The sequence below is a fragment of the Chelonoidis abingdonii genome, chromosome 3 (genome assembly GCF_003597395.2).
Source record: "Chelonoidis abingdonii isolate Lonesome George chromosome 3, CheloAbing_2.0, whole genome shotgun sequence".
In the NCBI taxonomy this organism is placed as follows: Eukaryota; Metazoa; Chordata; order Testudines; family Testudinidae; genus Chelonoidis; species Chelonoidis abingdonii.
In genome coordinates, this window is record NC_133771.1 from 153471404 (window position 1) to 153485828 (window position 14425).

General features: G+C 42.8%; 1 protein-coding gene across 6 annotated transcripts in view; it reads left to right on the forward strand.

Moving 5' to 3' along the window:
• The first annotated feature begins 3189 nt into the window (after nt 1-3189).
• The window catches only part of LOC116819065 (latent-transforming growth factor beta-binding protein 1-like), a 211884-nt gene continuing 200648 nt past the window's right edge, over nt 3190-14425 (forward strand). For all 6 annotated transcript variants that reach the window (XM_075064232.1, XM_032770469.2, XM_032770468.2 and 3 more), the window contains exons 1-2: nt 3190-3273; nt 13549-13620. In XM_075064232.1, the coding sequence (XP_074920333.1) occupies nt 13569-13620 (52 nt within the window). In that variant the 5' untranslated portion in view covers nt 3190-3273; nt 13549-13568. The remainder of the gene's footprint in view (nt 3274-13548; nt 13621-14425) is intronic.

Consider the following 14425-nt stretch of genomic DNA (forward strand, 5'->3'; position numbering starts at 1 on the left):
GTAGTTTCCCCTGTCCTAAACCATGCAGATCTGGAGCTCAATTTATGTAGGGCTGAGGAGCTGCGCATGGCAGATGCCTTCCCTTGATGTCAGTTCCTAAAGTGGCTGGATGCTAATCGAATTACCACTGATTCTTCAAGCTTCAATTCATCATAGATGTGATGGGAGCAAGATCTTAAATCGTTGCCAGTATTTCTTGATAGGACTGTAAACCTCAGTTGCCAGATGACTCAGAATTTGGAATCCTTATTCTTGCTCATGGTTTTTATATGGCAATTTGAAACCATTATGACCACAGAGATCATGATCTTCAGTACAGTACAAATGCTATAGCACCACACCTAAACTAAGAGTGAGCTTTACCTTTTTTTTTTTTTAATCCTTATGTTTTGTTGATTTTTTTTCTTCAGTTTAATGTGGTTAAATGATAAATTTAATATTTTGGGGGAAGAAACAACAAACAAAACAAACAAAACCTGCTTCTGGAGTATTGCCTCTGCACGATGCACACTGTTGGGATGGTTTTTGATACTGCAGGAGGTTGGATCCTTCTAGAAAAACTGTGTCTATTAGGTGCCACATAAATGCCCCTCATGGCACCAAATGCCGAGGTCAAAAGGGGAGGTGCAGTCTCAACCACCTTGATTCCTCCCACTTAAGCTCAGAGACCAAAAAAGTAGTAGAACTGAGGAAGAAGGGAAGGGCAGGAGGTGGGGGAGAAGAATATGAGTGTAAATATGCACAGGCAATATTCACAAAGAACTCCAGTTTCTAGTAAGTAACTTTTTTGAGTTTTGCGAGACTAATGCAGTGTCCAGGAAGGCAGGCTGAGCAAATCTAGTTGAACAGGAACACTGCCCTTCCAAACAGTGTGATTGACTGGGATGTCAGGTCAAGGGAGTAGTGCTGTATACAGGCGTGAACAGAACTCCTTGTAAATGTTTAGGGCTGCACTTGAAGGAAATACTATGAAAGCTGTCTAGTTGAGTGAGCTCTAAGACTTGGGGCAATTCTGGCTATGAGGTAGCAAGTTTCAATATATAATGTTATCCTCTCAGAGAGGCATTATAGAGAGATGGCATTTTTCCCACCCCCCACCATACTGGTACACTGATCCCCCTGATATGTAACAAAAAATCTGACCCTATTTAAATAAAAGCTTTATACCCTTTTAACATCTAAGGTTAAGTCTAATATCCCCGGGATTGCATGTGGCTTTGGGGGGAAAAGACCTGGGGTGAAATCGTGGCCCTGTTAAAGTCAATGGGAATTTATTTTATCCCTGTCTTTCAACTGACAGATTTTGAAGTCTCTTTCCTCCAGTGCAGTGGTGCTGGAATATATTTTTAGTAGTTGGGGTGCTGAAAGCCAGCCCCCTTACCCCTATCTGTGTCCCCCCACCCCGTAAACTGAGGCTGGGAGGAGAGATGTGTTTCTGGGAGGGGTAATTCGTACAGGGCTAAGGGGGCTGAGGCCACAGCTGGGGGCGAGTGTGGGGGCAGGAACTGAGCCCCAGGCAGGTGCTGGCAGCCAGGAACTCAAGTGAGGGGCCAAGAGCAGAACCCTGGCTGTGGGGCCAAGTGTGGGGCCCTGGCAGCGGAGCCCCGGGAGTGGAGGGCCGGGCACGGGGCCCCGGGAATCGAGGCCAGAGAGCAGGGGGTGGGGCAGGGCACTGGGCCAGTGGCTAGGGAGCGGGGCCAGCAGCTGGGACCCGAGCCCCAGGTCAGGGGTTGGGGAGCAGAGTGTGGGCAGAGGGCCGGGAACAGGGCATAGGTGTGGGAAGCACCACCAGGCTTTATGTGCAGAGCCAGCGGCTGGGAAGCGGGGCATGGGGCTGTCCCCCAGTACCCAAGGTGGGGAGTGGAGCCCCGGGTGAGGGACCAGCTGCCCTGCATAAAACCTGGGGGTGCTGCAGAACCCCCTGCACCGCTACTTCCCGTGCCTATGCTCAAGTGGCAAATGTAATCTAGTTCCTGAGTTGAATAGATGCACAACCTAGAATAGTCATTAAAAAGACCAGGGCTGCAGTATTTCCCCCAGGTATTCTTCTAGCCACTTATGGTGTTTTAGGGCCCCATTCTCCCATCTGGACTAATCCTGAAAGCACTGAGAAGAGAAAATCTCCAGTTTTCTATTAGTCATATTTCCAAGTAGCTCCGCAATTCTTTACTTTTAGGCTGTTATATTGGTGTGTAACTCACCTATTTTTGCTTGCAGAGATGACTCAGGGTGGCACAGGTTCCATGTTGCAGAATTGTTTTGCACCTAATTGATACTCTTCCGGTACACAGCAGGTGTACAAAACTTTCTATATCCATTCTCTAGACAGAAAATTCATTTTACTTGCCTTTGCCTTGCAAGATGAAAAATATGAACAATCAAGAAGTTTTAAGCTTGGCAATTGCTAAAGTGTTAACGTATTTACTAATAGAGGGTACTAATATAGGTTCGGTTTTCCTTATTCAAGACAAAACACCATTTGAAATAAATGAGAATTTTGCATCAGTAAGGACTGCAAGACTGGGCCAATTGCTTGCATAAGTAAAGAGTCACAAATAAAAATAGATAGGCATCACTTACTTTTTTGCCCAGTCATCTTATGTTAAATTCTCTTTCAGTTTACAAATACTAGAATCTTTCAATATAATTTGACAGTTTCAGTAACTGGTCATAAACATTTGGTACAACTTGTAGTAGTAGGGGTATTTGTACTTTTTAAAATGAAATAGGAAATGACATTTAAAAATCATGGTAATACTTCCTTGTCCCTTTTTTTAAAAGAATAATGGGAAAGGTATTTGAGATGATTTATATGCCTTTTGAAAAATTGCAGGGACAGATTTTTGTAAAGAAAAACTTAAAGCGTTACTGCCAATGAAGAATTATTAGCTTGGAAATATACTCACTCTTTCAGTGACTGGTTTTTGTTCTGAAAGTTAAAGGGGGAAAAAATACCAATATAAAATGTTTTAAAACTGAATCTGCTCACCCCCACGAAGAGGGCTTGCTCAAGGCCAGTGCACTATTTAAGTTCCACTGAGGGCTTCTATGAGTCTTCAGTGGGCCTCTGCAGGTGAGTGAGGTTTTCCCAAGATGATTATGTAATATAGCAATATTCTAGAGGTGAGCATCTTACAGTAACACTAACCTGATATTCTTAATTATTCCAGTGTGGTAAAGCACTCCCTGGCCTATCAAAGCAAGAAGACTGCTGTGGAACTGTGGGAACTTCCTGGGGCTTTAACAAATGTCACAAATGTCCTAAGAAGCCATGTAAGTGTGATTTCATTATTGTTTTTGCATCAGTTCACTTGTTTGTGCTCTAAATACCTTTTCTTTAAGAGAAATGCTAACACTGTATTTCAAAAGAACCCTATTATTTGATATAAGAAAGGTGATAGAAAGTGCGCTCTGAGCTTCAGTGATGACAAAGTAAATTTTTTATTTTTCTTCTTCTCTTCCTAGGCTAGTGATGTGTCATTGTGTTTTCTCAACATAGGGAGATAATGATATTGAATCATCTTGCATTGCCTAGCTGGACTTATTTTTTTTTAAAGTTTGCACAGAAATGTTAAATTATAGAGGCACCAGTTCCTGCTTGAAGAAAATGCAATGACATCTTGAGACCTGGAATGAACTTTTGAGTTTTAATGCCAAAGCTTTCCAGGCTCTAAAATATCCGTTACATTTTTAACTCCGTTGTTCGAATACTGTCTATACAATTAGAGTGCCAGGAAGACTTTCCCAATATTTTTGCTACAACTTGACATCATAATGTAAAATACTGAAAAATAGCTATTAAATGATTTTCATGAAACATTTCATAACTCTAATAAGAAATAATTATACCTAGTTCTTAAATGGCTTTGGGGAGGAAAGACCTGGGGTGAAATCGTGGCCCCCTTAAAGTCAATGGCAGTTTATTTTATCCCTGCCTCTAAGCACTTTACGAAGAAGGTATCCTTATCACCATTTTGCAGATGTGGAAACTGACACAAAGAGAGGCTGAAGTGACTTTCCCAAGCTCATCCAGCTGGTCAGCAGCAATGCAGGGAATAAAATGCAGGTCTCTTGAGTCCCAGTCCAATACTATATTCCCTAGGCCACACTGCTTTCCCAATTATCAACGTGGGATACTTAACACAAGGAAATATATTAATTGTTTTGTATGGTGCAGCATATATTTATCCATGAATTTAGGGATGCATTTTTATATAAAAATTCTCAAAGGAAAAAACCTTGTGTCATATTGTGATTGGCCCTTTCACGGGCAGCACAAGGGCACTGAGGGAGCAGTTTTCCCAGGAGTCTTTTACAGCCCAGAAGAAGAATCTGCAAAAGTTATTACTCAGTCTGCCCCATTGATTTATGAGGTAGTGTATTTTGTGTCTTGGAGTCCCCTAATTTTATGATTTGCTTCCACATAGGGCCCTCATTGCGTGTCTTTAAGAACATAAGAATGGCCATACTGGGTCAGTCCAAAGGTCCATCTAGCCCAGTATCCTGTCTTCTGACAGTGGCCAATGCCAGGTGTCCCAGAGGGAATGAATAGAACAAGTAATCATCAAGTGATCCATCCCCTGTTGCCCATTCCCATCTTCTGGCAAACAGAGGCTAGGGACACCATTCCTGCCCATCCTGGCTAATAGCCATTGATGGACCTATTCTCCATGAACTTACCTAGGTCTTTTTTGAACCCTGTTATAGTATGGCCTTAATATCCTCTGTCCAGGAGTTCCACAGGTTGACTGTGTGTTGTGTGAAAAAATACTTCCTTTTGTTTGTTTTATAACTGCTGCCTGTTGATTTCATTTAGTGATCCCTAGTTTTTGTGTTATGAGGAGTAAATAACACTTCCTTATTTACTTTCAGGCATATGTGCCAAACTGTGCTTCATAGTTGCATCAAAGCCTTAAATTTCCATAGAACAAACTTTTCCAAAGAATAAATGTAACAGTTTATAATGGGATTTTATAAAAAAAATTATACTGTACATATCTGAAGATCAGTATTGCACCGGATATTCTTATATTTTGATGATGAAGATAAGAATTTTTCAGTGGCTGAGAAGAATAGGCATAACCATGTAGTATGTAGGATTAAAGAATTTACCATTGAAAACTGAGATAAAGTGACCAGATCATATATGTAAAAATAGAATAGCAGATATGAAATACTAGTATTTAAGTCTTCTCATTGGTATCATGATGAAAAAGGGTTGGTTTCTTTAACAGAGATATTGGAAGAGAAGATACACACAATGTTGTGATTTTGGCAATGTTTGTAAACATGGAGAAATTACCCAAGTGAGTAATGGGTGTGGAGTTTGTAAATATATGTGTTCATGTTCTTCATTCATACACCCACATCTACCTATGCTCTTTCTGTAGATTTTTTTTTTAAGCTTTAAAATGCTGACTTGTTTCTTATAAAGCTGAGCAAACTGACATCCTAAAAACTGCCAATACAGTTTAGGAGAAAATCAAATAAACTGTTAACAGTTTGACATTTAAATTGTAGCCATGTCTTCTGTTGACTCATTCACAGGATACAGATTCAGCCTCAGATTATTCCCATGTCGTTTTGACAGTTTTCCTTTGCTGAGTTGGTATTACTCTCCATATTGTAGTCAACTTGGAAGAAAATAGACTTTCCATGGCTTTCTCTTTTATGGTTTTGTGCTTCATGATCTTTACTTGAGACTGAAACATTTTTATAAAGGCCAGTTTTTGAGCAGGTTGGATTGAGCATTTGGTTATCTGCAAGACCCCAATTCAGTAAAGGCATTCAAGCATGTGCTTAAGTCACACTGTTTTTATCCTCTTTTCTCTCCCTGTTCAATAAAGCACTAAAGCGTGTGCTTAATTTTAGACACATTCTTAAATTCTGTTGACTTTAATGGATTTTTGCATGTACCTGAAGTTAAACACATACTCAAGTACTTTGCTGAATCAGCAAAGCCCTACAATATACATGCACTTTGGCTTGAAACAGCTTTTGTGGATTGTATGCCTATAGGCTTAATAATAATGAAAAATATGAGCAGAAAATAGAAACAGGTTATATGTCAAAGGTTTTTGTTTTTTTTTTAACAAGAGAACCTTTGAATCAAACTGCACAGTGTTATATTACAAGTGGAAGCTGATGTCCATTCAGAATGCTTGTCAATAATTAGTATTTGCTAAATGAGTAAGAAAGAAATGTAGGACTTTATCCATCTCCCGCATTGCTCAGCTGTGAACCAACCCAACATACCCCAAACTCCACTTCACCTGCAGGAAGCAGTGATACTGAAAAAGTTTTGCGGGTCATAGTAAATAATCAGCTGAACATGAGTTCCCAATGTGATGCTATGGTCAAAAGAACTAATACGATCCTGAGATACATACACAGGGGAATCTCAAGTAGTATTAGAGAAGAGGTTATTTTACCTCTGTATTTGGTATTATGCAACCACTGCTGGAATAATATGTCCAGCTTTGATGCCCATAATTCAGTAGGATGTTAATAAATTGGAGAGGGTTCTGAGAAGAGAGATGAGAATGATTAAAGGATTAGAAAACATGATTTATAACGATAAACTCAAGAAGCTCAGTCTATTTAGTTTAACATAAAGAAGATTCTTCTTCAAGAGATGTCCCTGTGGGTGCTCCACTCTAGGTGTCGGTGCGCCACTGCACCTTTGATCGGAGATTTTTTACAGCAGTACTCCTACCGGCCACGCATGCTTAGAAGCTATCACTCACTCTGAGTATATTACTAGAGAGCATGCGCAGCCGGTACCCTCAGTTCCTTCTCTACCGCCCCCGGCTTGAGACGGAGCTCAGCAGACTCCTTTATATTTCCTTCCCATCTTAAAATACCTGTAGTTAGACAGTTTTTTTTCCTGTTTCTTAGCTGTTAGTTAGTGTTACCTACCTTTCTTCCTACTATTTAAAAAAAAAAATGCCATGGTGATGAAAGGCAAGGAGTGCATCCAGGGGTTAGAAGGTAGGGTCTTGAGGTTGGTGTGGGACAGGTTTTCCTGTGTCCGCGGGGGACAGGACTCTCACGGGTAGAATTCAGATTGCAACTGGCAAGCAGCCTGTAGTTCAGACTCCTCCTCACTGGAGGAAGGCTGTTCGGTTGACCCCGATCATTTGTCTATAGAAGCCATCCGAAGAGAAAGAGAGCGATTGCAGTGTAGGTGACACTAGGAGGTCACTTGAATGGTAAATGCAACGGTGGGCAGAGTAGTAAGGCGAAGGCACATTAGTAATCCTGTGAGGAAACTCAGCGCTGCACCAGAATTTTTTGTCTTGGCTCCGTGCAAGTTAGCAGGAGGTAATGCCAGATGCCACAGGTGGTTGCTGTGCTATTAATGATCTATGTGGAGTGCTTCGCTCGGTGCCTCGTTTGTCCCGGTGCACCTATTGCAGTCCGCGGTGGAATAGGTGACTACAATCGAGGCAGCAACTAAAAAGCCTTGTCGCCAATCGGAACCTAGAGCCTCGCGCTGCAACAGCCAAGTAAGGGGGTTTAGCAGCAGAGCACAAGAGGGAGGCCCGGCTCGTCAAAAAGTATTCAGGCGGGGAAACGCTGGTAAGGAAAACTGACGAGCTGAAGGAGAAGGTTTGTCAGTGAAGCTTTTGTTTCGATTGTGAGTGTCTCTCTTTTAGATGAATTTTCAGTTTTTTTTGAAGGGTTTAGAGCTGTGGAGAGGCAGAGTCCGCACCAGTGTATGGCGAGGACTGCAGTTATTGGAGTAAAAGGAGTTTTTAGCTTTAACTCTCTGTCCTTCAGCTTAGAGCTTAACTTGGTGCAGTGAGAGCATTTTTGGGAGTAATGAAGTTCTCCCCAAGCATTTTATTACACTTGGGTCCATCAGAGAGGATAGCGTCCTTCAAAGAGGAGCAGCGCTTAAAGCCGTGGAGCCAGCATATTTGAAGCGGCTGCAGGACAGAATTCATGGCAGTATTGGGCTCGTGGCATCTTTCCCTCGGCAGCACGTCCTACTCTACTCACACTAGACGCGAACGTCAAAATCCTATGACGCACTTGGCGGCACCCTCCCATCCTCAGGATCAATTAACTCCAGCTCCTGATCCAGTATACCTGACGTACCAACTGATCCAATACCTGAGGAGGCGTTACTTCCTTCCCCTCCCCTGCCATCAGATGATTTTTCAAATTCCAAGATCTCTTCAAAAGGGTGCCAATGAGCTCAGAATCAATTTGGAGAAGTACCTGACCAACAACATGAGCTAACAGACATCCTGCAACCATCTTCGTCATCCAGACTGGCATTACCAATTAACTCAGCCCTTCTGGAACCTGCTAAATCCATCTGGCAGACTCCAGCCACAAGCCAGCCTACCTGCAAACAGGCGACCGGAAATACTTCATTCCCTCCAAGGGGTCTGAATTCCTTTCTCACATCCTGCGCCAAACTCTTTGGTAGTGGACGCAGCCAATCAGAGAAACAAACAAACAGTATTTCCGCCATACCCCAACCAACAAAGAGGGCAAACGCCTAGACCTGCTGGGTCGTAAGTATATGCCTCTTCAACGTTGCAATTTCGAATTGCCAATTATACCGCAATTCTGGCAAAGTACGACCATAGAAACTATAATAAGTTCATGGACTTTATTGAACACATCCCAGACAACAAGAAACAACAGTTTACAGCTTTAGTTTCCGAGGGCCAAATCATATCCCACGGCTCTTCAAGCAGCTCTGGATTCAGCCAATACTGCAGCAAGATCCACCGCTACAGCAGTAGTCATGCGCCGAGGTTCCTGGCTATCCTCTTCTCTCTTTCCTCGCGAGTTCAGAGCACCATAGAGGATCTCCCTTTTGATGGTGATAAACTCTTTGCTTCCACCACTAATGAGGTGCTGCACTCAATGAAGACTCAAGGGCAACTCTGCGATCCTTAGGTATCCAGACCCTACAAACAGAAGGCGACAGTACAGATATCAACCTTACCACCGTCCGCGCTACCCCTCATATACTCAGCATTTCCCGAGAGCTCAGGATCAACAACAACAACACCAACGCCAGAGGTCCAGATACCAGCGGCGTCGCCCAATTCTTCCGGGATGCCCAACTTCCTCAAAATAATAAGCAAATTTGAACCTTTGGTTCGAGGTCTCGTAAACATCGCCCCTACTCCAGCGCAGGTACTGCCCACAACTGTCTTTGGACACCGTCTACAGCCATTTTTACACCAATGGCAGAATATTACCACCGACAAGTGGGTTCTAGAGGTCATCACAACGGGGTATTCCATTCCCTTCCTCTCCTTACCTCCCACCCACCCACCCTCCCCGTCCCTCTTCAGGGACACCTTCACGAGCCACACCTCCAGCAAGAAGTACAACATCTTCTTCACCTGGGTGCGATATCGAACTCGTGCCGAATGCCACAAGGGAAAGGATTCTACTCCCCTTATTTCCTAACACAGAAGAAAACTGGAGGATGGCGACCGATCCTCGACCTCAGGAGACTCAACAATTTCGTCAAGAAACAAAAGTTCAAGATGGTTACTCTCACCACCATAATTCCAGCCCTGGAGCAGGGCGATTGGTTTTCAGCCCTCGACCTACAAGATGCCTATTTTCACGTCACTATCCACCCAGCCCACAGACGTTTTCTCTCGTTTTACCCTTGGCTCAATGCGCATTACCAATACAGAGTTCTACCATTTGGCCTTTCCACTGCCCCCGAGTTTTCTCCAAACTTCTAGCGGTGGTCACGGCCTACCTCAGGAAACAAGGGGTTATAATATTTCCTTACCTGGACGATTGCCTTCTCAAGGCCTCCACACACGCCGAGGCCTCCGCTTCACAAAAATCACCATCGAGTGCTTTCAATCCCTGGGCCTGCAAATAAACGAGAACAATCCACATTAAGTCCTACCCAACGCCTGGACTTTATAGGAGCAAGCCTCGACTCCAGAACCGGACGGGCATCCCTTCCACCCGACCGCGCGTTTCAATACTATAAACTGCTGGCTACAAGGCTTCACAGCAGCCCTCGGGTCGCCGCCCGAGACTGCCTCCAACTACTGGGCACATGGCCTCGTGCACTTTCGTGGTCCAGAATGCACGTCTCCACATGAGGTGCTTCAAGCTTGGCTGGCCACGGTTTACAAACCAAATGTGCACTCAATAAAACAAACCACTGACCATACCTTACCGGGTCAAGGACTCTTTCATATGGTGGACAGTCCCCGACAACCTCTGTTCTGGAGTCCCCTTCCTCCAGACTCCACCAACTGTGATGATGACAACCGACGCATCCCTCACCCTCTGGGGGGGCCCATATCTCTCACCACACAGTACACGGGCTATGGTCTCACTCCGAGACCTCCCTGCACATAAACGTTCTAGAACTTCGCGCTATCCGGAATGCTTGCCGTTGCTTCCTCCCACTAATCAAGAATCAGCATGTACGCATAATGACAGACAACATTGCCTGCATGTTCTACGTCAACAGACAAGGGGGGGCTCGTTCCCACTCTCTTTGTTCAGAGGCCATGAAACTCTGGAATTGGTGCCTTGCGAATCACATCCAGATATCAGCTGCGTACATCCCAGGCGTGCTGAACACCACTGCCGACGAGCTAAGCAGACGTTTTCCTTCAGAGCACGAATGGGAAGATAGACGACAGAATCATTCTCAACATATTTCGCACTTGGGGTCACCCAACCATAGATCTCTTCGCAACCCCCAAAGAAAGCAAAATGCCTCAATTCTGCTCCAGGGCAGGACTGGGCAAACACTCCCTAGGGGATGCATTCATGATCTCCTGGCACCGGCCCTTCGTTTATGCTTTTCCCCCAATACCATTGCTCAACAGGGTCCTCACGAAGATACGAACGGATCTTGCCAGGATAATCTTGATCGCACCTTCATGGCCGAGACAACCGTGGTTCCCATTCCTCACCAGGAATGTCAATTCAACCACCGATCTCCCTGCCTCTCATCCCCCAACCTCCTATCACAGCAGCACGGGCCGGCTTCTTCACCCCAATCTCTCCATGCTTCACCTCAAAGCTTGGTACCTGCATGGTTCTCCCAACGAGAACTAGACTGTTCCGACCAAGTCCAGAGGGTACTTCTACACAGCAGAACGCAATCCACCCGTACCACCTACCTCCAAAAGTGGGAAAGATCCACAAAATGGGGCGCAACCAAACAACTGTCTCCTACCTCTGCACCTCTTCCCTGCATACTCGATTATCTATTGGACATTAAGCAATCCGGCCTGTCATTCAGCTCCATTAGAGTCCACTTAGCTGCCATCACAACCTTTCATCGTACAGCTGACAATTCTTCGGTTTTCGCTCATCCCATCACCAAACATTTCCTGAAGGGACTCCAAACCCTATATCCAGACGTTAAACCACCTACCCTTCCATGGGATCTTCACCTAGTATTGTCCTGTTTAACTCACCAACCCTTTGAGCCCTTAGCCACCTGCTCCCTTTTGCACCTCTTGATGAAGACAGCCTTTTTGGTGGCCATTACCTCCGCAAGACAGGCAGGCGAAATAGCAGCTCTTATGGCAGATCCACCATATACCCTCTTCTTCAAGGACAAAGTTACTCTACGTTTACACCCAAAATTCCTTCCAAAAGTTCATGCTTCTTTTCACCTCAATGAACCAATTCATTTACCAACTTTCTTCCCGAAACCACATGCAAACTCCTTCAAGGCCACGATGCACTAAGGGGTACTCCATTAAATCTGTAAGTATATATGGGCTCTTCAGTTTAGCAGAGAAAGGTATAATATGATCCAATAGGTAGAAGTTGAATCTAGACACATTCGAACTGGAAATAAGATGTAAATTGTTGACAGTGAGGTTAATTAACCATTGGAATAATTTACAAGGAGCCATGGTAAATTTTCCATCACTGACATTTTAAAATCAAGATTGGATGTTTTTCTAAAAGATCTACTCTAGGAATTATTTTTGGTAAATTCTATGGTCTATGTTATACAGGTCAAATTAGGTGATCCCTTCTGGTCTTGGAATCTATGAAAATGCTTTTTTCTCTCAATGCTTAGTCTGTACTGTTAAAATAAATAATGATTTGGTTTTAAGAAGGCTGTTTTGTCCATGTATACCAGCGGTCACAGACTCCTGAATGGAAATAACTGCAGGTGCCAAGACTAGCTTGGTCCTGCTGGGTAAGCACGGTTGATATATACAGTGCAGTAGCAAGGGCTTGGTCTAAGAGTGGGCGAATTACATAATTTCACCCCAGCATACTTAAAGGCAATGGATAAAGGCATGATACTTGCACCTGAAGTGGTGCAGTCAGAGAGACCAGGAAGGGGAAAGAGATGTAGCTGGCCCCATAACTGTGACAAATATCATTTCCAATTGTTTTCATTTAAATTTGAATAATTGCAGCCACTTTAAAGATCAAAATTGCATATGTTTTAAACGCGTAACCCATGAAGAAACGTATCTATTTCTGCTCAAAATATATCCAAAGAAGCTGCATCTGAGACGACTTATTATTATTATTAATTGGTACTGCCATAGTGCCAATTAAGATATTATGGTTACCAATTAATATCATGTTATTGTTCAGGATGAGACTTAGAAAATCAACATAGCAAAATATCTTGGTGGAAATAAACAATAAATAGAAACAAAACTATTAATTAGATGAAGACTTTCTAGTTTGGCTAAAGTGAATTCATTTTGTGGTGTTATCCTTTATAATACACATTAGATAATTAATGGCCAACAAATGACAGTCTTTTAAAACTCAAAAAGATTAAAAAGATAAAGCATAAGTCTGTTTCTTTTCTTATAATTGTGGTTTCACTATTATAAAAATAAAATATTTGACTGCCTATATTTTTCCATGGATCTCAGATATGTTCAGATTTATTATAGTGAGAGCAGCAACAACTGCCATAGTTAAGGTTGCATTCAGATTCCTATTCTAACTCTGATTTCACTAGCTTGAACATTTCTAAAACAGTTGTCTTCCAGGCTGAAATTTTCCAGCATGGCCACTTCCTGAAAGTGATATTTTTATTTTCAGCAAGGATGATTCAGTCATTTTTGAAAATGAGTAGAATGAATCAGAAAGTTTCCTTAGGGACTGTGCCAAGTCAGGGTGTGAAAGTCCTGGCTTGGGGCTTAGCATGCTATAGCAGTGTCCCTATGGTTCATTGCCATGTAGGAAGCTGGTGCACTGAGATTTATACCCTTGTCTTTTTATTGCAGTAACTTCCCATGTAGACAAGCCACAATTTCAAAGAATTCCTGTCATGATGTTATGTTGTATTATCTGCAAAACAATATTTGATTAATTAAAAATTGTAGTAATGCAAACACAGAAGGAGACAGTGTTCAGATTGCTTGTACAACCTAAATTTTGGGATTTCCTGACTTATAAGTGCTTAACTATGCATCCTTAAAAATGAAAATGTAAATTTTTTTGATACAATTGTATAGTAATTTGATTGTGATGCTCTCCATATAAATGTGTCATACATTGTAATAACTAACCAATAGTTTTCTTTTTTCCCCCCAGCTTATCCTGGATACACCCAAATGGTGGAATGCCCCCAAGGTTACAAGAGGATTAATGCTACCTTTTGTCAAGGTAAGATATTTGTCAACAATTAACTTCATTTGTTTTGAGTAAATCTTTTGGGCTAAATTAATCCCAGGCCTAGTTCCATTGATTGCAGTGGAGTTCCGTGGATGAATTTGGCTTATTGATTGTGCTTGGGAGAAACTAGTGTAACTGAGTCCAAAATATTGGCAGCTGTCTAGCATAACTTACTGAAAAGTAAACAGCTATTTGTACCCTTACTGATCTTTTCTGACACACAAAGATGGTTTCATAAAATTTTACTTTGGTTGCTTTTTTATGAAAAGTATCAGGCTCAGACTTTTTCTTTTGCTGAAGGATGTTAAGTCTACCTTTCCTGAGGCTGCAGTAGCATCTGTAGAAAAGTATGGGGGAAGAGGAGAGCAAAGGATTCCTTTCTCTAGTTACTCCTGATTTACACTGATGTGAGAGGAGAATCAGGCCCCATCATTCAAACAGCTCTTAAGTGTTTGTGTACATACTGTACACACAAACATAATCAACAGAAGATATAAATAGAAACCAAATTAGACAGAAATGGTAACATAGGATAGCTTTCTAAAAGCTATTATTGGTATTGAGTTAAATCCTGACAGTGGCGCAAGGCGAGACCCTACAGAAACCCAGAAGCTTTACTACAAGAACAATGGCCCCCAAACACAGGCTGCTCTGCTGAGCTAAGATTGGGCAGCTCAGCCAATGGTGTCACCACCACAGCAAGCAGACACGTGACCTCAGACAGAAGCTCCCTTCCTATACTTCTGTATAGCCTTGTACTCCTTTGTAGTGTATGAACTATCGCCCTATGGAGGCC